The 25318-nt window shown below is 42.0% G+C and overlaps 1 protein-coding gene across 7 annotated transcripts in view; it reads left to right on the top strand.

Moving 5' to 3' along the window:
- KIT (KIT proto-oncogene, receptor tyrosine kinase) overlaps positions 1 to 25318 on the top strand; it is an 84418-nt gene that overhangs the window by 38347 nt on the left and 20753 nt on the right. For 4 of the 7 annotated variants that reach the window (XM_036416119.2, XM_036416094.2, XM_036416110.2 and 1 more), the window contains exons 3-7: positions 2431 to 2712; positions 3808 to 3944; positions 8410 to 8578; positions 13710 to 13899; positions 15748 to 15863. In XM_036416119.2, the coding sequence (XP_036272012.1) occupies positions 2431 to 2712; positions 3808 to 3944; positions 8410 to 8578; positions 13710 to 13899; positions 15748 to 15863 (894 nt within the window). Of the gene's footprint in view, positions 1 to 2430; positions 2713 to 3807; positions 3945 to 8405; positions 8579 to 13709; positions 13900 to 15747; positions 15864 to 25318 lie in introns of all 7 variants that reach the window. The other 3 variants (XM_036416101.2, XM_036416084.2, XM_036416069.2) reach the window with 2 other exon arrangements.

Raw genomic sequence — 25318 nt, 5'->3', positions numbered from 1 at the left:
TGAAGCACTTGAAGCTTAAAGAGAGACAGCCAGGTTATAAAGAGACACGCAGGCCCACTTCTAGTCCTGGGCTGTACCTCAAGTGGGGCTGTCATTGAAACAGGCCTGAGGAGGAGGCCTTATCTGTGATATTGTGGAAGAAGAATGAATACATGTATCTCAAATCATAAACCTGAGTAACCTCAAGCGCCTCAGTTCCTCCCTGCAACATTTGATAAAATCACCTGCTCTGTCTTCTTTACCTAAATGTGTCGTTCGGGAGACAGAATCGTGCACATTCTAGCTTTTCCCGGATTAGTAAGGTGACTCACAGGGTCGCCATAAAGGGTGCCATGAAATTGACTCTGCCTCTCCTTAGTCTGTATCTTGTCTCTCCGAGTTGGATGGCCAGGAGGAGTCATCATTGATGTGCCACAGCTCAGCCTCTGGGCATGGCTCCGTCGCTGTTGAGCCAGCCTGTGCCCTGTTCTTCGACAGAGGGTCTCTCTGTTTTCCATGCGGTAATAAGCATCCTGCTTATTAATAGGATGGGTAGACAACGGACTCAAAGGGGAGAACTACTGGATTAGTCAAACCCTTCTCACAGAACTCACCAATTTTCTTTACAGGGGAGGTCGTCCTCCATAACTCAGAACTAGACTTACCGTATTTTTCGGACCATAAGACGCACTTTTTCCCCCCCAGAAGTGGGGGGAAAAAGTCCCTGCGTCTTATGGTCCAAATATAGCCTACACATATACTTAAAAAAAAAAGTTTTTTTACTTGCCCGGCTCTGTGTGGTCTCTGTGTGCTTGCCCAGCTCTAAAATGGTTCTAAATGCTGCTGTTTGATTACATGTGTTTATGACTGTGATGTTGGGTTTTAATGCACATAAAATATTTTAGGACACTATTTGTTTCAGAATCTTTTTTTCTTCATTTCCCTTCTCTAAAAACTGGTGCGTCTTATGGTCCGGAGCGTCTTATGGTCCCAAAAATATGGTAATTATTACTGATTTAAGATGTTTGGATACAGTAATGTAGAAAATCAGGTCATTGTTGTAAGGGCCAGATTCCAGCAGCTGAGAAAGCGTAGATGAGAAAATAGCCAACTCTGGCCATAGACCATTGTTCACCCACCATGAAGTAATTTATTCACAAAATAAATGTAAGGCTGAGAGATACATAATTCATTTTGGAAAATTCTTTTTTCCAAATTGGTCAAAATTAAATGGTGAGACACGTGTATTTCAGTTATATTAAATTGAGTTTTGTGGAACATCTAATTTCCAGATTGGAAAGATAAAAAACAAATCTGTTGGTCCGACTGGGTATCTATAGTATCTGTACTCGGAAAAGGGTGGAAGCATCTGGTGGATACAGAGTGAGGTTTTTCTTTGCTTATATGGGGTCCCAGTCTGCCTGAGGCTTTCCCAGTCCATCAGACCCCCTTTCACCCACACGGGTTCTGGCTTAGACGATAAAGTATTCGCTGCAGTATTCCCGACACTCGGAAACTCCCCTTGTGAGTTTGAAATTATTTTATTTCCCAAAGTTATACTTAACTTTTAAGGAGTTTAAATACAGTGAGGGCCCCGTGCTATTTGTACCGAGCTGGTTGGCTGGTAGTTTTCTAGCTTCTCTGCAGAAGCCAAAGGTCCTGGAGACAGGGAACGCTGGAAAGGGCCCTCCCAGAGGGCGTGGAGCAGTGGTCGGCAAACTCATTAGTCCACAGAGCCAACTATCAACAGCACAACGATGGAAATTTCTTTTGAGAGCCACATTTTTTAAACGGAAACTTCTTCTAACGTCACTTCTTCAAAATGGACTCGCCCAGGCTGTGGTATTTTGTGGAAGAGCCACACTCCAGGGGCCAAAGAAAACCGCAGGTGGCTCGCGAGCCGCGGTTTGCCAGCCACGGGCTTACAGGAAGGACACCTGGCCCTGACCCGAAAAGGTGTTATCGGACAGCTTCTTCTCGGCCAGTGCTCCTTAGGTATCACCGGTTGCAGAGAAAGAGTGATGGTTACGATCATTGGTCTGGGTCAGAGCTGGTTTGACTTCTGCCCAGCCATTTCCAGGCGACACCCTTTTTAGGAGAATCACCTTTTTTGAGCCTTCAGTTTCTTCATCTATAAAATGGGATAATGATAGTGCCCATCCCGCAGGAGTATTTTGAGAATGGAATGGAATACATAGCGTGTAATGGTCCACGCTTAGTGCCCTACCCATGCAACGTGTTTCATAAACATGAACTCTTAACTTGTTAGTCTTATTTGGGTAAGATCCTACTGTTTTCCTGCAAAGAAAAACATTCAGCAGCCATTTGATCCACTGGGAGTGGTTGTTAGGAAAGGTGATGTGTTCGAGAAGCATTTTTCAGTGTCTGTGACCAGATTCCAATCGCTGATTTTTATTTATTTATTTATTTATTTATTTTAACATGTTACAGATCCTGCAAAGCTCTTCCTTATGGGCCTGTCCCTGTACGGGAAAGAAGGCAACGACACGCTGGTCCGCTGCCCTCTGACCGACCCGGACGTGACCAATTACTCCCTCACTGGCTGCGAGGGGAGACCCCTTCCCAAGGACCTGACGTTCGTCGCCGACCCCAAGGCCGGCATCACCATCAGAAACGTGAAGCGCGAGTACCACCGGCTCTGCCTGCACTGCTCTGCGGACAGGAAGGGCAGGACGGTGCTGTCCAAGAAACTCACGCTGAAAGTGAGGGCAGGTACGGGCCCTCGGTTACTTTCCTCTGGGAGCCGGACCACCCGTGGATGGAAAGAGGACTTCTCTCTTCTCCGGGGCCTATCTTAGCACAGTCCGTTGGGCGGCTGGCTCTTTCATTCCCCCAACTTGAAATAATGCCAGCTGCTTGGGAATTCTTTATTCCCCAGGGGGCCAGCCGGGACTGCCTTCAGCTGGGTATGTCTCCCAGAGACTGGCATGTAGACCATACCGGGGACAGCCATAAAACCTATTGACTTGAGGACATGCCGGTTTCATAATTGCATGAAGTGTTCTTTCCAAGAGAAACCCGTTGGGAAGCTTTAGTTACACTGTTTGAAGAGATTAGCATACACATTTTTCACTCCCCTCTTTACTATTGATATGTGGGCCAACTTTCTCCTCAGCTATTTAATTTTAGTGCATTCTCAGACTACTCATAAATCCGAGGAGGAATGTGCCAACTAACCATGGACCTCATTGTGACATTATAGGTACATTATTTTGGTTGCAGGTAGAGATTTAGACTTTGGTACTTCAGAGGCCATCTCACTCAATACCAGCTGGCAATCAGCTATTGAATAGTTTTTATTAAGGCTTTTGAAAAAGTACACTCACTGGGATTAAGGGAACATTTGATTATTTAAGACCTGGGATTTTCAGAAACGAGCAAGATGGCTGTTTTTACAACACATGGGAAAGATGCCTGTTTGGTTAGATTAGGAGAATATAATGAGTTGTAGGTCACATCCTCACGAAACCGGCAGGGCTGTCCGAGATGAAGGTAAAAGCTGCGTCCCCTCGCCTGGGCTTCTACCTGTTTTGAAGTAACATTGACCAGGAGCGGTCTGATCTCAGGGTCGACACTCCTGTTTTCCCCACTCAGTGTTAATGAACATACTTGAAGGGTGATGCATGGTGTAATTGTTGATGTCTTTAGATATGCAAGTAAGTCATACAGATCCGTTAGCACCATTCTTCGTGTTTTTACTTCAAAGATGCCAGAAGAAGCTGTGTGCATTTGGGGGAAAACGGTAAGTAAACATGCCATGCTTTGATAGGACGAATTATTTGAGGGCCCCGTCTCTTTTCATTCCAGCCATCAGAGCTGTACCGGTGGTGACGGTGTCCAAATCAAGCTCTCTTCTTCGGGAAGCGGAAGAATTCATAGTGACATGCTCCATAAAGGACGTGTCTAGCTCCGTGGACTCCATGTGGATAAAGGAAAACAGCCAGGTGAGTGAATTGTTTCCTTCATATTTCTCAGTACATCATTGTCTGCATGTGGGAGATTTTCACATTTTTTTTTAACGTCTATTAATTGTCCTGGGGGATGGCTCAGCTGGCGTGTCTGTCTGAGGGGGGACTGTCTGGGAGGGTGCGCAGATGCATATTTCCCCCTTTCATAACACCATATGTGGCTGTGTATGCTTATTATTGGTAAAAAGTACATGTCATTTCGTACATTTGTTTTAGATAATCTACAAGATAACTTCAGAATTATGTTATTGCCTCATGCTGTGTTTTTTTTTGTGTTTTTTTTTTAACTAACTTCAGTTAGGGAAATTAAAAAACACACAAAACTAATGGTTAACTGCATAAATATCTTGATTTTCAAAGCTATGATTGATACTCTTCAGGCCAGATTATTTAAAATATTGGGAAGAGCTGCCAGATTTTTCCCCTTCCATATTTAAAAAGAATAACTCATCTCAGGTATCGACCAGGAAACTCTTTTCTCCCTCGCAAAGTGGCTTATCCACGTGAGAGATGGGTTTCTTTTTGTATGGATCTGATTTTCTCCTTTGAGGCTGATTACCTGCGATCAAGTTGCTAATGGTTTTCTATTTGTTTTAGTTGCTATTAATAAAATGGTTATCTTCAATCTGAAACATTCGGACAGGTTTATGTTCTCATTCATTTAACAAATGCATATCGAATGTCTACTATATGTCAAATTACTATGTTAGGTATATCTTAAAATGAAATAAATTCTAGCCAGTTATATTAAGCTTCTTTTTCTCTCTCTCTCTCTCTAAAATACTCATATTAATAGCAGGGTCTTTAACATGTCTGATTTCTCTAATATTTTGTTTACAGTGTTCATTGACTGAATTTTTTAGTAATTTTTGTTTGAATAATCTTGGCCATCTAGCTAGTTAGCTGTCACAGTGATTTTTTTTTTTTCTTTCAGTATGTATGTATGTATGCATCACATTGGAAAAAAAAGGGCTATATTTTTCTCCTGTTTCTCTTCTTCCTCATCATGCCCTGTGTTCAACAATGGCAATTTTATGCCATTTAAAAGAATTCTTTGCTAAACAAGTAACCATGGTGATTAGCATAAGGCAAAGCATCATGGTGGTATTCATGTGGGCCTGTGATGGATGATACCTTGCTAAATGAAGCCTGCCATGGACTAGAAGAATGGATTGCCCCATGGACTGGTTCTTTCAAGCCAATGGCTCAGAGACATAAGCTTTAGTTCCCACATCGTGTAGTTTAATAAAAACAATAGCTTATGTGTGGACTTTTGACGAACCTTCCTGAACACAATCCTATATTAATCGGCTTTTTATAATTCTTGATTTCAGATGAGAGAACAGTTTAGCTTGTGTGTGTTTTTGAGCTTCAGTATAACTTGAAAATTAGCCTTTTTTTGAGAGGAGAAATTAAATTGCCCCAGGCAGTTTTGCTCTGAACCATTTTTCCCTGGAGCCCTGGATGCCATTCCCAATTAATCCACTGGCCCTGGTAGATAAGCCCTCTGCGTTGGGAGCTCTTTGGGGAAATCCCAGTGTGCGCACCGCCAAGGGTTAAGGAAAACCAAATCACGTGCAGGCAATATGTAATGTGTGACTTGCAGATGGGGCTCGTGGCTCTGGGCCAAGGTTCATCTATGAATCTTTTATTGATATCCTTCGGCTTAATTCAGAATACTTAGCACTGTTAGCGCTATCAAATTATCTTTAAAATCAATAGTATTTGATTCTAACCTTTTAGAGTCGTGTAACTCAATGAAATATAGGGTAAACTGTTTTAGAGTTTTTGCAATTTTTTTTTTGTTTATTTTAAAAAGTAAGAGACTCTGAAATCTATTCAGCACTTGTAAGTCTTGGTTAGCTTTTCTAATGCTTATAAATCTATTTTTACTTGCTTTTGATTATGATCTTCGACAGCATCCAAAATTACTGTCTTTGGAGTATGTGTGGACATTGCATCATTTATGTCCACGTTGGCACTCACATGTTCAGTGTCCTCCTCTATAGCTCCCAAAGGCAGACTCTTGGGCCCTTGTAAGAACTGCAAGGATAAGATATCTGGAATCTGGAACCTGGTATATTATCTGTCCATTGTCACTCTGCCTTTGCAGAGAAGAAGTCTGTAACATGATGGACTGAGCAAGGCTAGAGAAAATGTCACTTCACCTCGCTATTTCACTTTCTTAACAACGGATCTTATGCGGTGAAGTGGCAGATGTCTGCCAATTAATTATCAGAAGAATCTCTTAGAAGGGAGTATTTTTAAATCTGCACAGTGCTCCTAGCTGGAGAGGCATTTAAAAACTCTTGTTCCCTCAGTACCTTTTAGAAACAAAGGGCTGGTGCTATTCTTGACTTGTCCAGGATCTCACAATTAGTTCACAAAAAGGTTTCTTCTCTTTTTACCCAAAACATTCACCGTTGGCAGTCAGCATTTGTGTGTGCATATTTTAATGTAAAAAACTTTCCAGAACTATCCTAACACAGAAAGAGAAATAGATATAATTCCACCTATTTGTATACAGCAGTGCTGTGCATTGGAATACCATGTGAGCCTCCTGTGTAATATAAAATTTTCTGGAGGCACATGACAAATAGTAAAAAAGTAAAATTGATTTTCATGGTATACTTTATTAGACCCACTATATTGAAAATATGTTTATCATGTTATTAACGTAAAATTACTAACGGGCTATTTTACATTATTTTTTTTTCATTTTGGCTTCAATATTTGGGACATATTTTATATTTTAGACTCAATTTGGATGACTTCTTTTGAAGTGTTCAGCATTCCAATGTGGCTAGTCCTTATAACATGCTATATTGCCTGCGTTTTTCGTATTTCTTTTCTTTCTGTCCCCACGCATATGTATTATCATATGGCTGCAATTTTAAGTTACACTCAATTTATGTTTTTTAAGCCATTGAAACATTTCCTTGTTTTCACATATTCCTAATTTTTATGCCTGGTGTATATTTAGTGCATCTGAGTTTTTACTGTAGTAAATGTCTTGGCGCTCTTGGTTTTTGTTCAATTATTTCCTTGAGATGCATTTGCTGGAGTGATCAGGGGTGTGGACATGCTGCCAAGTTGCTTGCCAGAGGGTGGTTCTGATTTACAGGACTGTCAGAAGGGCCAGACGCCGAGCGTTCCACCGCGGCCTGGCCAGCGCACCGCCCTTGATCTCCTTCCATGTCACTATCAGCTCCTATTTTTGCTTTCTATTTTAGCTGTTGTTATTTTTTCCATTCTAATAGGAATGTATGTCACATTTCAGGAAATTTGGGAAGACAGAAAGCTATATGCTGCTCCTTTTCATCTTTTCAGAGAACAACAACTAGTTTGTTTTTTCCCCATGACATGTCCCACAGAAGAAATCTCCCCATGTCTGGTCTTCAGACAAATAATAAGAGGGGGATGGTGATATCACAAGGGCAATTCACAACATTTTCTCTTCAGCTCATGCTTAAATAAGTTGGGGCTTGGTTTCAACGGTATTACCGTATTTTTCGGACCATAAGACGCTCCGGACCATAAGACGCACCAGTTTTTAGAGAAGGGAAATGAAGAAAAAAAGATTCTGAAACAAATAGTGTCCTAAAATATTTTATGTGCATTAAAACCCAACATCACAGTCATAAACACATGTAATCAACCCTGTAAAGTAAACAGCAGCATTTAGAACCATTTTAGAGCCAGGCAAGCACACAGAGACCACACAGAGCCGGGCAAGTAAAAAAACTTTTTTTTTAAAGTATATGTGTAGGCTATATTTGGACCATAAGACACAGGGACTTTTTCCCCCCACTTCTGGGGAAAAAAAAGTGTGTCTTATGGTCCGAAAAATACGGTATATACCTCAAATCTCTCTTTGATGAGAGTTGCCAAATTCTGCTTGGTAAAATTGTAGGGCGAATTTTCAAGTTAATGTAGATCCTCTTTTTATGCATGAACATAATATACATGCTAATACAACAGATTAGTATTTTTATTAGCAATCTGTTTTTTTTGATCACTGGAATATAGAATAAAAAACACATAATAGGAAATATCGATGTAAGTATGCTGACTCAATATAAAATATCAGTATTCTGCAGTATTTCTTATATAGTGACTTCTGAGATTTGGCATTGTTAAAAACATTTAGCACTGCAGATAATTTGGAATGATGAATGCTATGGTTATTAAGAAATGAATTTTCATGTTTTTCCCCAATCATTAATAACGACTATCTCTCAATATAATCCTGTAATGTGAAGTGTTCCAATGACAGACTTGTCATGATGCTTTATTATTCTTACTTAAGTGTGTATGATGAATGCTAATATGGAGAAGTTAATTGCTGCTATTTTTAATTTATCTAGGAGAGATCCTGAATATAAAGTTTATGGTAATCTTTGATTTTTTTTTTTTTTTCCTCTCCTTCTGAAACCCGCAGACTAAAGCACAGGTACAGAGTAATAGCTGGCATCAGGGTGACTTCAATTTTGTACGTCAGGATCGGCTGATGATCAGCTCAGCAACAGTGAATGATTCTGGAGTGTACATGTGCTATGCCAATAATACTTTTGGATCAGCAAATGTCACAACAACCTTGGAAGTAGTAGGTAAGTATCTTTACGGGGATGCATAAATTCCTGGCAGTAGTGCAAGAAGAAATTACTGATTTCCTTTTTATGTAAATGGAATGTTGAACATATTGTTAGAAAATCTTATCATACCCAGATGAATGAATGATGAGTGAATGATGAATGAATGAAAATGATCATTTTAATCTCTTCCATCTAGAGCACAAAAACAAATTCTACCTGTTGAGGAGAGAAAAGTGGAAAGCTGTAACTGAAGTTGGTCAGACCTTTCATTCTCTATGCTACCCACCCCTACCCCCAAAAACAAATAAAGTATAATTTGAGTTTTTTCCAAAAATTCTTGTCCTTGCTGAGGGACATGAGTTTGGAAATGGATGTGGAATTTCTCTGTTGAGGAATGAAAATGCTTAAAACAAAGTTATTTCTCTGAATCTTTAGGTGGGGCCCCTCATCCTTTTGGCTTCTTGTTTTATCACCCGTGGCTCTAGCTCATTTGTAGCAGGAAGGGCTTCTCCTTCTCACCCCTCCTCACCCTGTATCCCACCTTAGAGGTGGTTGCATGAACCTTCAGAAAGGAGGTCACAGGGACATGGGTTACTGATTCAACAGAGCATAAACTGGAACATGGTAACCGTGCCTCTAACCCCATCATATCTGATACCCTCATTGGTGTAGCCTTTTCTTCCCTACTCTAGAAATCTCACTAAATACGTATTTTCCAAACATCTACTTAAAGAGAACAGAGTGTAGTGAAGTATTGGATGTTTTGATTTATGGAAAATAATAATGATTGTAAAATGACCTCATTTACACATTTTTTTTTTTTGTCTTTTGAATATTGTTTGAATTTAATCTATTTTCTTGTCTTTTTAATGCAACCTTTTTTTGTTTTTTTTTGTGCTTGACTTTGATGAAGTACTTGTAGGGTGGAGAAATTCTTTATCCAGCAATAATAAAATGATGCCATATCTGTTTTCATTTTTTCCCCTTTCTTCCCATATTTCTTCAAAAATTTATGTAGCAATGTTAGAGGGCCGTGATTTGTCCCATGATAATCTCATATATCGATAATTTTGGTATTTCTGCCCGTGTTGTAATTGAAAGGGTCTCTCCAGACTGAACATGGAAAAGACACTCTGGTTGCAATTACATAGAGTCAGCACAGAGAAAGAGTGCTACTCTGTCCCTAAGTGTGATTGTGAACCATTTATTAATTTGAATAGAAGGCTATGCTTTTAAAATATTAAACTCAGTAAGTGCTAATTTGCTAAGTTGATTAGGGAGCATGTTGATATATCAGCTTCAGCCCCAGAAAGCAATTAGTAAGGATGTTTTGAGCATATTGTTGTATGTAATCAGATTTTTAAAAATCCATTCATCAATTTCCAAGAATATAACTGTATGACTGGAAAGACTTGTGGCTGAGAAATCTGAATCTGGTTTTGATTGTTTCAGGAGTGGGTTTGGGTGGGACAAGACCAGAAGAGGAAAAGAGAAGAGTAATGCCTCCAGGGGGATGGAGTAGAATAGTATTTGGATACAACGCAGAGTGGTAGAGAGAACAGGGCAATGTGACAGCCCAAAAATGGTCTTGAGTTTGGGGCTCTGCCACTTGACTTTCTAATGTACCCTAGTTTCCCTCTGCCTGCCTTGTCTCTTCTGAGAAACACAGCCCTAAGTTCCAAGTTGAGGGAAGGAAAAAAGGCAGTAGATTTTATAGAAGTACCTGCCACAGTATTTGCTCTTAATATTAAAGCAATATCAGATTCCTAATGCAGATGCACTTGAAAAAAAATCATACTTTTATGTTTTAACAACCCAGGTGGAGTTCTTTTATTCTAATAATTCTTATACTCCATGAATTTCAAGCTCTATTCCAAAATAGGACATAAAAGTATATTGAGCAAACCAGACTATAGAAAACTTGGAGGGGGTTTCAAGACACATATTTTATACATGATGATTGTGAGAGATACTTTTGCGCAATACTGTCTACAATATTTGAATATTTTTCCATTTTGTGTTTTGAATTTACAACCTTGAAAACCTGATAATGTAGTGTAGCAATCATCCTTCAAAAGTAACCTAAAATAGCTTAAAGAATGGCAGAGGATATCATTTGTGATTCAGGAATTAGAAAAAGGTGATGGTTTGCATAGCCACATTCATTTGGATGATTGTCCATTCTCAACTGAAAAATCCTTTTTCAATTGGTACATATCACAGTTGGACTCTATTTTTTATTCTGAATCTGTAGAAACTAAAGGGCACTAAATACTGTTTTGGCTATGTCATGTGGGACTTCAATATATTTAACCAAATAGCATTAAAAATAGTGATAATTTTATTTATTTATTTATTTATTTATTTTTTAAATTATATTTTATTTTGTACAGAGAGGAAGGGAGAGAGATAGAGAGTTAGAAACATCGATGAGAGAGAGTCATCGATCAGCTGCCTCTTGCACACCTCCTGCTGGGGATATGCCCGCAACCAAGGTACATGCCCTTGACCAGAATCGAACCCGGGTCCCTTCAGTCCCCAAGCCGACACTCTATCCATTGAGCCAAACCGGTTTTGGCGTAAATAGTGATAATTTTAAATTCCATAATTTTTTTAAAACAATCAATTTTAAAAAAATGTATTTTATTGATTTTTTACAGAGAGGAAGGGAGAGGGAGAGAGAGTTAGAAACATTGTTGAGAGAGAAACATTGATCAGGTGCCTTCTGCACACTGCCCTCTGGGGATGTGCCCGCAACCAAGGTACATGCCCTTGACCAGAATCAAACTTGGGACCCTTGAGTTCGCAGGCTGATGCTCTATCCGTTGATCCAAAGCAGTTAGGGCAACAATCAGAAAATTAAAAATTCTTTTATAATTCCACTGACTTGATATAACCATTAAGATTTGTTATATTTATATTTTTGTATGCAACAGGGTTTTATTTGTATATACAACTCATTCTGTCTCCCTCTCTCATTCTCTTTCTCTTTTCCTCTCTCTTTCTCAATGAAAGTAGACACCCTAGGGTAGGGGTGTCGAACTCAATCAGAGAAGGGGCCAAAATCTAAAATCCAGCCTAAATCGCGGGCCAAATGGTTTACTGAACAGTCATAAACTGTCATTGTGATGGAAATGCAGCGGAGTGCAGTGATGACAGCGCGGTGCGGGCCACATTGGAAGGCCTGGCGGGACGGATTTGGCCCTTGGGCCTTGTGTTTGACACATGTGCCTAGAGTATGCTATTTAATAACTTGAGGCTCAGTGCACGAAATCTGTGCAGGGGCAGCGGGAGGAGTCCTCAGCCTGGCTTGCACCTTCTCCAATCCAGGACCCCTTGGACATCTCTCTCACAATCCGGGACCACTGGCTCCTAACCACGCACTTGCCTGCCTGCCTACTTGCTTGCCCCTAACTGCCCTTGTAAGAAGAGGTCAGCCTTAGCTTCTCATAGACCTGTATTCAAATCCAGGCTCTCCCATTGGATAGCTAGCCATAGGGCTTTCCAGGACTTGATGTTTTCCGTCTATAAGTTAGGGGTTATAGGCTTTCTCTTTCAGCATTCTAAGATTAGACATTTGTTATAATCTATAAAATAAAAGAGTAATATGCCTATTAGTCTGGATTGACCAGACATCTCCTGCCTTCCTTCCAGACAAAACCAAGGTGGCAGGGGCTGAGGCAAAGATGGTTAGGGGCGATCAGGCTGGCAGGGGAAGCAGTTAGGGGTGATCAGGCTGGAAGGGGAGGGCAGTTAGGGGCAAGCAAGTAGGCAGGCAGGCAAGTGCGTGGTTAGGAGCCAGTGGTCCCGGATTGCGAGAGAGATGTCCAAGGGGTCCTGGATTGGAGAAGGTGCAAGCCAGGCTGAGGACTCCTCCCGCTGCCCCTGCACAGATTTCGTGCACTGAGCCTCAAGTTATTAAATAAAATGTATGCTAAAGTACTTAGGGCTGTTCTTGGCACATAGTAAATATTCCATAAATGGTAGCTATAAAAATAATATTGGCAATTTTATTGGGTTATTTTTCAAGCTCTTCTAATATTACTATTAAATAATTATATCTAAGGGCTATTTTATTTATTTAACCGGTTTCTTATTTTTAAAATTATTATAACTCATGTAAATAGCACTTTTTTTTATATGTAGCAATTCACCTCACTAAGAAGAGCTCTCAAATGGAAATTGCAGGGTTAAATTGAAGAATAATTTTAAAAAAAATCTACATTGCTAAATGCTTTCCAAGAGTTGTGTCAGTTCACAGTGTGTCATTCAGTCTATCACTTTTCCCACACTTGCAAAATTATTTATTTCAAATTAGTTTTGCTGTTTTTCTTTCAATAGGATGGATACACTTTTATTTTTTGAAGCAGCTTTATTGCAGTTTTGCTATTTGTGATAAGTGAAAGTGATTCCTTATTTTAATTATTAAATGTTTTTTCCTTCTATATTTTTATGTTCTCTTTTTCTGTTACTTTCATTAATTTTACTATATAGACATTTAAAAATGTTTATGTATCCAGATTTGTCTTTTATGATTTTTTTTCTTCTGTTGCTTCTGAAAAACGGAGGAAACTGCCCCACCCCGCCCTGTAGATGTTTGATGGGAGTCAGTTCTGTTGTTTAGTTACAAACATGGTTTGTTAAAATGCTGTCGCTGTTTCATCTGTAATGTATGATAGATGAGATGACCAGCGCTTATTTTCCAAGTGCAACATTTTTTTATTGAGCATTGAGGCTGTCTGTGCCTTCTTGATTTATGTCACCTTCTTATCAAATAAACACTTATATTGAGTCGGGGTATGGGCTATTTAGTCCTACAAATGCTTTTGTTAACCTAATAAGCATCAAGACTAGTACTGGAAGATTTATAAGATGGTGATAGGTCTTGAAATAAGAGAATTGCTGAAGAGGTAGAGATGGGTGAATAAACATTTCACATGTGTGTCCTTTCTTCCTTCATGACGGTGATTCTACAAGAGCAAAGTAAATGTCAAATGGCTAATTTAAACCCTCTTTCTTGTTATTGCCAGTTCATGTTGGAAATCAGTCAGCTATGTTTGTATTCTAACGACGAAGTTGTGTTGTTGTTTTTTTGTTGGGTAGTTGTAGGTAACGGTTTCTTTCTGTTTTGTTCCATTACTATTAGATAAAGGATTCATTCATATCATCCCTATGGCGAATACGACAAGGTTTGTAAACGATGGAGAAAATGTCGATCTGACTGTTGAATACGAGGCATACCCAAAACCTGAACACCAGCAGTGGATATATATGAACAAGACCTTCACTGATAAGTGGGATAATTACCCCAAGTCTGAGAATGAAAGTAATATCAGGTGAGAAAAGGGCCTTGCTCCGGGGATTTCCCATTTCCCCTCTCCCACTGGCTTACAGATCCCATTTCTGCGACCTAGGAACGTAGGAGAGGCCCTCTAACCAAATAGGAACTCCAGGGTGCTTCCTGAAGCCCAGATCTCTCGTTTGATCCTTAAAACAATTGTAATAAAAACAGGAGCAGTAATACGTTTTATGTAAACTGCGTGTACCTTATGCTGTTCTAAGTACCTTTCATATGTAAACTCGATAATTTTAGTCCCACAAACCTATGAGTAGGCACTCTTATTTCCCTCATTTCTAGAGAAGAAGTAGTTTGACTCAGATCAAAGGGCCAGTAAGAGGTAAGTGTATTTATATAGACAGTTTGTGTATTTATCCAGAGTTTGGGTATTTTTCCAGTCAGGAGCTGTTGGCTGTTGTAAGAATGTGGGTGAGAGAGAATGCTGTCCTGGGCCAACCAAGGCTTAAGGGTTGGAGGGAAGAGGATGGATTGATTTGGGAGGTGTTCAGGCTACTTCCTTACCAACGCCGGGTGATTTCGGGGATAGGAGCGAGAGGGAAAGGAGCTGAAGAAGCCTGTAGGATCCGTCAGACAGGTTGGAGGGTGAGAGGCAATCTCTTTCAAGGAGATGAGGGGGCTAAGGGCTTCGGGTATCTTGAATTTGCAGTTGACTGTGGCATCTCGAGGGGTGATGTTGAGGTGGGAAATGTCCTAGGGCAGGTTCCCTAGAAGCAGAGCCCGAGTCAAGGGCTTCACTACGGGAGACAGAGACCTGCCAGGGAGTTGGGTGGGTGGGGGGGGTGGGGAGCAGGGTGGGAGGGGAAAGGAGGAAAGAGGAAGTGGGTGAGGTGAAGCTGAGGCACAGTCTGACCCCAGGGTGCTCTGGAGCTGGGCTTTTGTCTGGGGTCAGCCTCTCATGGGCTGTACACAAGGAAAGCAGTCAACTTTCAAGGGCACCTAACTGCCCAAGGGCAAGTCATGGGAGAAGGTTGCTGGTGTGTGGGTCCTTATACCTGCACCTAGGCAGGGGGGAGGGGGAACATAAACATAGCTCTGTAGAGGAGGCCTAGGCCAGAGGAGTCTGGACCAGAGGGAAAGGTCTGAAAGTGAGCAAACAGCAAGCAGTTCAGTGCAAGAACAGATTGCCCAGGGAGCGTGTGCAGTCTGAGAGGAGTGTGAACACACCATTGCTTGCGTCCAGGTGGTTGTGTGGGTCCAGAGCTGCCAGGGCGCCCCATCTACCCTGGAGCCCGTGCCAGTGGCTCCCCCGACAGTCCTATGTGCTCAGCACCACACAGCCGTACCTGGCAGCCCTGCAGTAACACAGGAGCTTGAGTAGCAGATACGCAGAGGACACTCAGAAGAAGTGGGGTCAGAGGAACACCGGGATGTCCTGGTGGTGCAAGAAGGACGGTGAGGGCAACGGCATTGACCTTGCCTCGAGGGCCCCGCAGCGTCTGATTGGAGACATCCTGCCAGTCTGGGGTTCATCCCGGCCTGTCACCTTCAAGCAAAGCAGGGCAGGCAGGTTTAGGACATCGGTGACAAGGCGGCTGTGAGGACAGCTCAGGAGGCAGGAGAAGGAGGACAGCTCAGGAGGCAGGAGAAGGCTGCGTGCCTGTGGGGTAGCCTGGATGCTGAGAAAGCCTCTGTATTCTCATACAACAGGTACTTGTCCCAAATCAAATGTGTGTGTGTGTGTGTGTGTGTGTGTGTGTGTGTATTTGTTAATGTGGATCTTGCTAATGCTGGGTTAAGTGAGCTGTTTTTCCCCAGACAGAAACTGAAAAGACGTGTACTCCAGGGGGCAGCCCACAGTGACTGACGTGCTGCCCTCTCTTTGCAGATATGTGAGTGAGCTTCACCTAACCCGGTTAAAAGGGACCGAAGGAGGCACGTACACGTTTCTGGTGTCCAATTCTGATGTCAACTCGTCGGTGACATTTAATGTTTACGTGAACAGTGAGTAACACCAATAGCCCCTTCTTATCTTTTTTCCATGTTGATCGTTTCGAGTTGTGGCTCGTGTTTGCAACAGCTGCAGAGCCGAGCTCACTGTGTACTGTGTCAATGATGTTTCATGATAATTTTGACCTTAACAAAGACCCTGTGGTTTAGTGGTTGGGCGAATTGTGTACGAAAACCCAATTCCTTGTCCTACATTCCACTGACCCCGGGTTCCTGCCGCTCACATTCTGGGTGCTGCCTTTGAGGTGAGCAGAGGGGCCAGAGGAGTTAAAAAAATAAAATAAAATAACAGTTCTTTGGCCCTAGCCTGTTTCGCTCAGTGGTTAGAGCACCGGCCCACAGACTGAAGGGTCTTGGCTTCAGTTCCTGTTAAGGGGACGTACCTTGCTTGCAGGCTACCTATCACTCTCTCATAATAATAATAATAATAATAATAATAATAATAGCAGGCTCCCTATCATTCTCTAAAAATAGTAATAATAATAATAACAACAATAATAACAACAAAAACAACAGTTTTTTTGAAGGAACATTGTTGATTGTTGAAATGAGGATTCAGAGGTTGAATAGGAGCTGGTCTGACATGATTTCTTTGTTATGATGCTTTCTGTTCTTGGGTTGTGACATGTTTTGTGCTGAGATTGTCCTCCCATTAAGTTGATGCAATATTGATCCAGCCCTTGTGGGTCCCCACCGAGAACCACGTGGGTCCTGTGGGAGAGGGGAGCGTGGTGTGGATGTGGGAAGCTGAACTTCTGCACCTCGCCCGGCTGTGGGCTGCACCCGCGGCAGGAGAAGTGTCCCCGCACAGAGGTTACCGGCTGGGTTTTCCCAGTGCAGGGCTCCCTCCTGGCTCTCTCCCCTGCGGCTTGTCTGCAAATCCAGGGGCCTGCCACCCACACCAGCCAGGGGTCCAGGGGCTGGAGGCCTCCAAAGACCTGGAATCCTAAGGGAGTGGCCCACAAAAGGAGCCATCCAGGGTTTGGGGGGTGACAAGGCAACCTGGAACGTTCCCTGGAGAATGACTCAGTACCTGCTGAGCACGTTGTGTGTCGGGCTGCCCTCCGGGAGCTGTATGAAGTGCTTTTAATGTCACTCTCTCCCTGGTGCCCAGTGGTGTGGGGGCTGGGTGCCCGATCCATGCACCAGTGACAGCAAACCGCTGGTGAGTAATCCTTGGGGTGTTTTTGATGGCTGCTCTGGAGCCTTTTGACTACGCCAGTATTTCCAAAATTGTGTCTTCTGAACAAGATAATGTGTTTAGGTAAAGAGTCGCATCTGTGCACTTAAACACTTTTCTTAATTACAGGCCTTCTCCGAATCCTTAATAAGCTAAGGTGTGTTGTGACTTCCCGGGAGGGGGCTGTGGGAGGGAGCTGATGTCCCACACTTGTTTGACCACAGAATCTCCTTCTCCAAGGGAATCCTGTGAAGCAATACCTCAGTTCTTGGGAACGGTTTTGATTATGTGGTATCTCATCAGACCACAATTCAAATATTTCTCAATTAATTCAGATGTTAATCAGAGGAGCTGAGTGGAGTGTAGTACACAGGAGCACAATTATCTGCTCCTGAAAAACCTTAATATTCAAGTAACTTGAAGAGGCGCTTGCAGGTAAATCAGTATCCTTGCAGTCATAATACGCATACTCTCCACCAACACTTTATTTTGGGTGCTTTGGCGAGTTAATTAACACATCCATCACCTCACGTATGTACCTGCTTTGTTTCATTTTGTGTGCGTTGGTTACATTTTAGTGTGGCGAATGCATTTAAGTTCTGTCTTCGCAAATTTCAGTTCTGCACTGCAGTGTGATCAGCTGTAGGCACCACCTTATATGTTAGATCCTCAGGCCTTATGCCCCTCCGAATGGAGAGTTTGGGTCCTTTTGCCAACCTCTCCCTATTCTCCCAACCCCTCCCCCTGGCAACCACTTTTCTCCTCTGCTCCTGTGAGTTGAACATTTTTTTTTTTTTAAGGTGACACACTAAGTAATGCCACACACTATGTGTCTTTCTCCATGTGGCTCATTTCACTTAGCATCATATCTCCAGTTTCATTTATGTTGTCACAAAGGACTGGATCTTCTACTCTTTTTTTTTTTTTTTAATGTATTTCATTTATTTTTTACAGAGAGGAAGAGAGAGGGATAGAGAGTTAGAAACATCGATGAGAGAGAATCATCGATTGGCTGCCTCTTGTACATCCCCTACTGGAGATGTGCCCGCAACCAAGGTACATGCCCTTGACCACAATCGAACCCAGGACCTTTCAGTCTGCAGGCCGATGCTCTATCCACTGAGCCAAACCAGTTTTGGCATCTTCTACTCTTTTAAGGGTGAATAATACTACAGTGTGTATATATACCGCAATTTCTTGATCCATTTATCCAGCGATGGACACAGGTTGTTTTTATACCTTGGCTATTTTGAATACCTGCAAGATAATGGTTTTGTTTCCTCGATGTACCCGTAAGTGGGATTGTGGGGTTCTGTCTATGGCAGTACTGTTTCTAATTTCTTGAGGAATGTCCACACTGTGTCCCGTAGCGGCTGCACCAGTTTACACTCCCACCATCATCGTGTACTAGCATCCCCTTTTCTTCCATATCCGAGCCAGCATTCATCTCTTATCGTTTAGATAATAGACATTTTAACAGGTATGAGGTGGTCTCATTGTGGTTTTGATCTGGTAGCATTTCCAGGTATGTATTATGAATTTTGGCAAGTGATGAGTAGGCTATCTAGGTTATAAATAGACCTCTCTCCAATCTTAAAGGTCTGTCCTTTAATCACAAACCTGCCAGTCGAGGGAGAGGGCTGTGGTCCTTGGGCGGCAGTGACAGGCACACAGGCAGGACAAGGAAGGCATACGGAGCTAATGGGCTCCTTCCACTGCTGGGCTTACACAGAACACGTGAAATGTTCAGCTACATTGGATGTCCAGATGACTGCTGACCTGCACCACATTAACTCTCCGAAGCCACCAATTTCACTCGGCTTATGGCAGCGTTAACAAGGCTTTGAAACAATTTAAGGAAATGCTAAATAATGTTTTATTTCTAAGTCGCTGCATTCTATAATTAGCATGCTGTCTGGTGTGAGCGATTATTACTCATAGATAACACAGTATACCCAACTCTAAGTAATCAATCACCCCGAAGGAGGCCTCTTGATGAGAAAGTTTCCCTGTGACCGCATTTGCACAATTCCGGGCCGCCGCACATGGATTATCGGTCATAGTTCCTTTCAGTTATGGGTGGCTGGACTGTCCTCCTTCTAGGGAGAAGCCACGGTAAGCCTGCCATCTTGCCAATGAAGCGCCTGCCCCTGCTTGCCATCTGGCAAAGATGCGGGCTGACCTGTCAGGGCGGCCGTGTAGATAGATGGCTTTGGACTGCTTGCCAGCCAGCCATCTGGGTCACCCACCTGGTTGGAGGTCTCGGGGACCTTTTGTTACCAGCCCTTCTGGGTCAGGGACCAAACCGAGGTCCCTCTGCTCAGCAGCATTTGCACCAGTGGATTAAAGAACCGAGTTTGGTCAAGCAGAGCAGAAGCGTTTAATTATTTTTTGATCAAGGGATGGAGAAGGGTGAGCTTGCACTCTGATAGCCCCTTCTCCTGGACGGGGAAGGAGCCTTCTGCACGTGTAGGCTGCGGTGTGGAGCGATGAAATCCTTCGGGCAGGTGTTCATCAGTCTTCTGTGGCACTCGGCTCCTTCGAACACGCTGTTCTGCACACGGTGCCCCTGCACCATCTTGGTCTTTGCCCTCATCGCCTTGATCTCTGTGCTCAGCACCTTGGTCTCTGTGCTCCGCCCTTTTTATTCTGTGGTCTGGAGTCTTTTTCAGTTCCTGTAAGCCGGCCTCGCTCGTGGCACAGTTTAGGTATTGAGAAACATGAGGGTCTTTGGGGTGGGAGCCTGGTGACACTTTTCCCAGATTAAAAAGATAAAGGTGGGTTTGTCTTTAAGGACTGCTCGGTTCTGGGGCTTTGGGGAGCTGTGTCTTTCCAGATTCTCACAAACTGAAGGAAGTTACTAGAACTTTGCCCCTTTGGAAGGGGGAAATGTTTTCCTACCTGTTAACCTCTCAGCCTTTCTATTTTCGTTAAAAAAAAAAAGATGATAGGACCTTCCAAACACTGGGTGTCCCAACCATCCTTGGGTTACAGGCTAAAAGCTTTAAGACCCGCCGCTGACACATTTATCCATTGAGTTTTGCTGGAGAGGCTTTGCTTTTTTAGTGTATCTCCCTCTTTAGGGGGATTCTAATAGACATACTCCTGTATTAAACTCCTGGAATTCTTACACGTTAAATAAAGCCAGTGCTAAGTAGAACTCCTTTTTGATTTATTTTACCATCCTTTGAGAAATTTGCTAAGTAGAACTCTTTTAAAATTTTTTTTTTTTTTTTTTTTTTTACCATCCTTGAGAATTTACACAGTAACTGAAATGTAGCTTGGTTTGTGCAATCATTTGTATACTTGTATGTTTAAATCAAAACATGTTTTTAAATTATAAAAATATTATGTGGATAGAAATAAGAAGAAAAAAAAGCCAGTTTTAAAATATCCCTATTGCAGTATAGCAGTATATTTTTTGAAAGACCTTTATTTATTTATTTATTTATTTATTTATTTATTTATTTACAGAAGTGAGGTTCTATCTCTTTGTACCTTTGTACCTATTTTGGTGCTGAACAATAAATGTGGTTTGAACACCTTTCCACGTCATACACTGCTTTTCCTACAGCATCATTGTGGTATCTCATTGCACGGACAGCTTGTCAGCTCTACCCCATGTCTGATGCAGGTCTGATTCGTTGTGCAAAGGGAGGTGGGACTCTGAAATGATGTGACTGAGTTTGAGAAGGAAGCCCATCTGACAATTAAAGTTTGTCATTATCTTGTTCAGTCTCAAATGAGCGACGCTGCCTAAGTGCCCGGAAGTCGATAAGGTTATCAGCTGTCGTGATCTCCCATGCGGCTGTGTCTGTCACACGTGTCATGCGAGGTGCACTGTGCTGGCTTTCAGAACAGCTCTGGATTGAAGAATACCTTTCAGAGCTGCTGAGAGGGGGCAGTTACTCTGTGTACAAATAGCCGTTTGTCTTCCTACATTAATGTTTTTGCACTTTCATTGGTGGTAACTGACAGCGTCTTGAGCGCTTTTTATTTTCTGCTCCTGAACTTGAAATGAGTTTTTGTTCTTAAATTGCTTGGGACTTACGGGTGTTGTTTTTGATGTGACACTTTAATATCTCCTCCTTATGAAGAGGATCTCTGTGGATGCAAGAATTGCTACAGACATTTAAATTGGAGAAAAGGGGATTTCGTGGCAACCTACTTTTAAAGTCAAATTTGATTCTCTTCTGAAAAAAATTTTAAGGAAATGTAGCTCTGAACTAAAGAGTCTCATCTCCCCCCACCCCCCTATCCTCCCACCTTGAGCTCCTCCAGTGTTGATATCGTTATTTTTATTTCATGGGTCAGACGAAGTTGGTCTGGTAGGGTATGTTGCTAATTTGGAGGATCTATTTAAAGACCACACCTGTTAGAAAATCATTCGATCCTTTGTTGGTGTGATCTGGTCTTTTTTTTTTTTTTTTTTTTTTTCATGTTTATGGTGAAAGAGAGCAATAAACAGGTTTAGGTATGTAACTGTGTCAGTTTATGTTAGAATTGACCCTAACTTGGGACCTACTTTTCTAAAAAAAACAAAACAAAACAAAATGCATGAGTGGTCCCTTTTATATTAGTGGAACTTCTGTATGGGATTTTTTTTCCAGTTGAGCCACATGTGTTTTTACATAAAATTAGGTCCTTCGTTTACAAATGTAAGCAGAGGCATCTATAAGTTAGTGAAGATTTAAATAAATGTAGGAATAGGTACATAATCTTTCCATGGGCATTGTGTCAGTAACCCTTCTTTTCCACTTCCGGATTATGTGGTAAAATGAAGTCACTACTTTTAGAGCTGTGTTGTGATCTGTGCCTGGGAGACACGGCCATGGTGCTCCTGCACCGTGATTTTGGCTGATTTTCATGATTTTTGGAGTTTGTTTTAATTTTACCTTAGAATTGGGCAATCATTTTGGTGGCTGTTTAGAAACAGGGTTGTCAAACTATAGGCCAGATTCAGCCTGCTCCTGAATGGCCCATTAGCTAAGAACTTGTTTGAAAGGTTAACAAATAACCGGAAGATATAGACATGAAAATAAAATTAAAATATCAGTGTCTCTGAAGCCGGTTTGGCTCAGTGGTAGAGCGTCTGTCTGCGGACTGAAAGGTCCCAGGTTCGATTCCGGTCAAAGGCATGTACATTGGTTGCGGGCACATCCCCGGTAGGGGGTGTGCAAGAGGCAGCTGGTCGATGTTTCTCTCTCATCGATGTTTCTAACTTTCTATCTCTCTCCCTTCCTCTCTGTAAAAAAAAATCAATAAAATATTTTTAAAAATAAAGAATATCAGTGTCCCCAAGTCAGGTGTGTTGGGACACAGACGTGCATATTTATTCACATGTCTACAGCTTTACTGGTGGTACAATGGCAGAAGTATTTGTAAGAGAGGGACTGTATGACCCACAAAGCCTAAAATATTTACTGCCCCACCCTTCACATTAAAAGCTTGCTTGGGGGTGGGGGGTGAGAGAATATGTAGGGAGGGGTTTGGGATGGGATTGGGGGGGATGAGGACAATTTTGTGATACCATAATCAATAAAAAAAAATGGGGGGGGGAAAAACTTGCTTAGCACTAGTTTAAAACATCACTTCCTTAGAAGAATGATTTTTCTAGATGATAGACATTCTGTTAAAGATAGCTAAATACCCAGGAGATTATAGTTGACATTTTGTTTTGTGCGTTAAACAAACTTTTGTGAAAGTGTCCGTATACCACCAGTCTCTGGCAATCTTTAAGAATGCACAACACAAAATATATCTTCCAGGTATCTATTCTGGAGTTTTAAAAAGTAGAAGTTAACCTGAGTTTTTCAATACTCCTATTGTAGCTGATTTAACTTTATTATAATGGTCTGGCGCCCAAAATTTGTGAATCTGTGCAAATTTTGGGGTGAGGGTGGGTCTCTCAGCCTGGTCTGTGTCCTCTCACAGTCCGGGAGCCCTTGGGGGATGTCTGAGGGCTTAGGCCTCCCCCCCCCCCCCCCCCAGGAGTCATCAGTGGGACATCCTTAGCACTGCTGTGGAGGAGGGAGAGGCTCCCGCCACTGTTGCTGAACAGTAAGTCTGGCTCAGGGCTTCTGGCTTAGCAGCGCTCCGCTCCCCCTTTGGGAGTGCATGACCACCAGGGGGCAGCTCTTGCATTGAGCGTCTGCCCCCTAGTGGTCAGGGCTCATCATAGCAACCGGTCGTTCTGCTGTTCAGCCAATTTGCATATTAGCTTTTTATTATATAAGATTACAGCAGGAATGTAGATTTGACATAGACCCAAATCAGGATAGTGACAGATTGCTACCAAGCACTGCTGTATTGCCATTCAACACTAGCAAGACCTACAATCAGAAAACCAAATTCATCCCAGAAAACAATCAAAATGTTCATCGATGGATGCATGGATAAATAAAATGTGGTATATGCATACAATGGAATATTATTCAGTCATAAAAGAGAATGAAGTCTTGCCGTTTGTGACATATGGATGGACCTGGAGAGGGTTATGCTAAGGGGAAAAAGCCAGTTAGAGAAAGATAAATAACCATCTGATCTCACCTGCATGTGGAATATTTTTAAAAAATGAACTCAGATACAGAGAACAGACCGCTGATTGCCAGGAGGGTTGTTTGTGAGGGTGGGCAAAATGGATGAAGTGGGTGGTGGTTAAAAGGTAGAAACTTACAGTTAAAAATATAATTTTATATGGTTATGGGATGTGTAATGTCCAGTGTGGTGACTATAGTTAATTCTGGACTGCATGTCTGAAAGTTGCTAAGAAACCAGGTCTTAAAAGCCCTCATCACAAGGAAAAAAATCAGTTGTAATTCTTGATGATGGATGTTAACTAGATTTAGTGTGGTGGTCATTTTTCATTATATACAAATACCAAATTGTTATTTTATACACCTGAAACTAATATAACGGTATGTGTTAATTAAACCTCGGTAAAAATTCATCTTTATGATTCCTTTTCGTGTAATCTTTTATTACTTGGAGACTTAAGTCTGTGGGGTAAATCAACGAATGGTTAGGATTTTTAATTGCATGAGCAATACATTCTCAGTAGAAATTATAAGTACTCTGACAGCTGCCTGGAAGCCGATCAGCGTCGTCGGAGACACCAGAATGGCTCAGGTCCACAGTGCTTTGAAAGGAGAAAGGGGACTATTTTTATCTTCCCGGGAAACACATAACTTATACACTTCTTAGGCTTATCTAAACCTCCAACGTGGGAGGAATTAGGGAAAGTGTCATTTGGTGTCCTGCTGGTTGAAGAATATATAAGAAACCATAGCTTAGAGTTAACCTGGAGAATTACAGAGTGTTAAGTGTCTTTAAAACACAATGTATATTTAACGCCTTACCCTGTGCTTTGAGACACTTAACAAAAATGCAGATGAGCCCAGATTGCCATTTTTTTAAGGAATCAGATTTGTACCTAGCTTAGTCTGTATGCATTAAACATTTTCATAGTGCACAGCCCAAACTGTAATCATGCAACTTAGCCTTTTCCGAATGAGTCCTCTCATCACCAGCACTGGGGACAGGGCTGGGATTAGGGTGAGGCAAGAGAAGGCACCTAGGGTGCAAAATTCAAGGAAGTGCTCACTCGTGGTGCCCACCCTGCACTTGGCAGGACCTAGAGGCCGACTACCTTCTTAAATTCTGCATCCAGAGTGTTTTCCTTGCCTCACCCTAGTCCCAGCCCTATCAAGGGTGCCTTGAGGGTACTTTTAAAAAGAGTATTGCTAGGTTAGATCCTCAACCTATGAAAAAAAAAATCTCCGTGGATGGGGCCAGCCATCTGCATTTTGGCCTTTAGTATTTTTCGATGCACACTGAAGTTTGAGGACCCTCTGAGCTTGGCTGGCAAATCTAAGGCCCCACAGGAAAAAAAGGCTGCTCCGCTGGCTTCAGGTTATGCCTGGGACAAGTAGCTGAAAAGCCTGCCTCATTAGCCAGCACACGGGAACAAGTAGGCCAGCCCCGGCCTAGTTGTTGTGTAACCACGACCAGGTGGCATGCTGGAAGGCTTGGACCGGGCAGCGCTTCTAACCAAAGCGGACTGTGATTGGTTATGTAATTTTGAACTGTTCCAATTTTTTTTTTTTAATGAAAAATGTTTTTATAGGTTCGTTATTAGCCACATTTTCATTGTAAACAAAAATGTCTTAACAATCATTTTAAAAGAATAAAATAGAAACGACCCATCACCAGTGACCCAGAGGTAACCATTGTTCACATCTTCAGTATCCTTTCAGCCTTTTTTCCCCCT

This window comes from Pipistrellus kuhlii, unplaced genomic scaffold (assembly GCF_014108245.1).
Source record: "Pipistrellus kuhlii isolate mPipKuh1 unplaced genomic scaffold, mPipKuh1.p scaffold_m20_p_1, whole genome shotgun sequence".
Taxonomy (NCBI): Eukaryota; Metazoa; Chordata; class Mammalia; order Chiroptera; family Vespertilionidae; genus Pipistrellus; species Pipistrellus kuhlii.
Note: the sequence above shows the minus strand (reverse complement) of the source record. Positions and strands in the feature narration are given on the sequence as shown.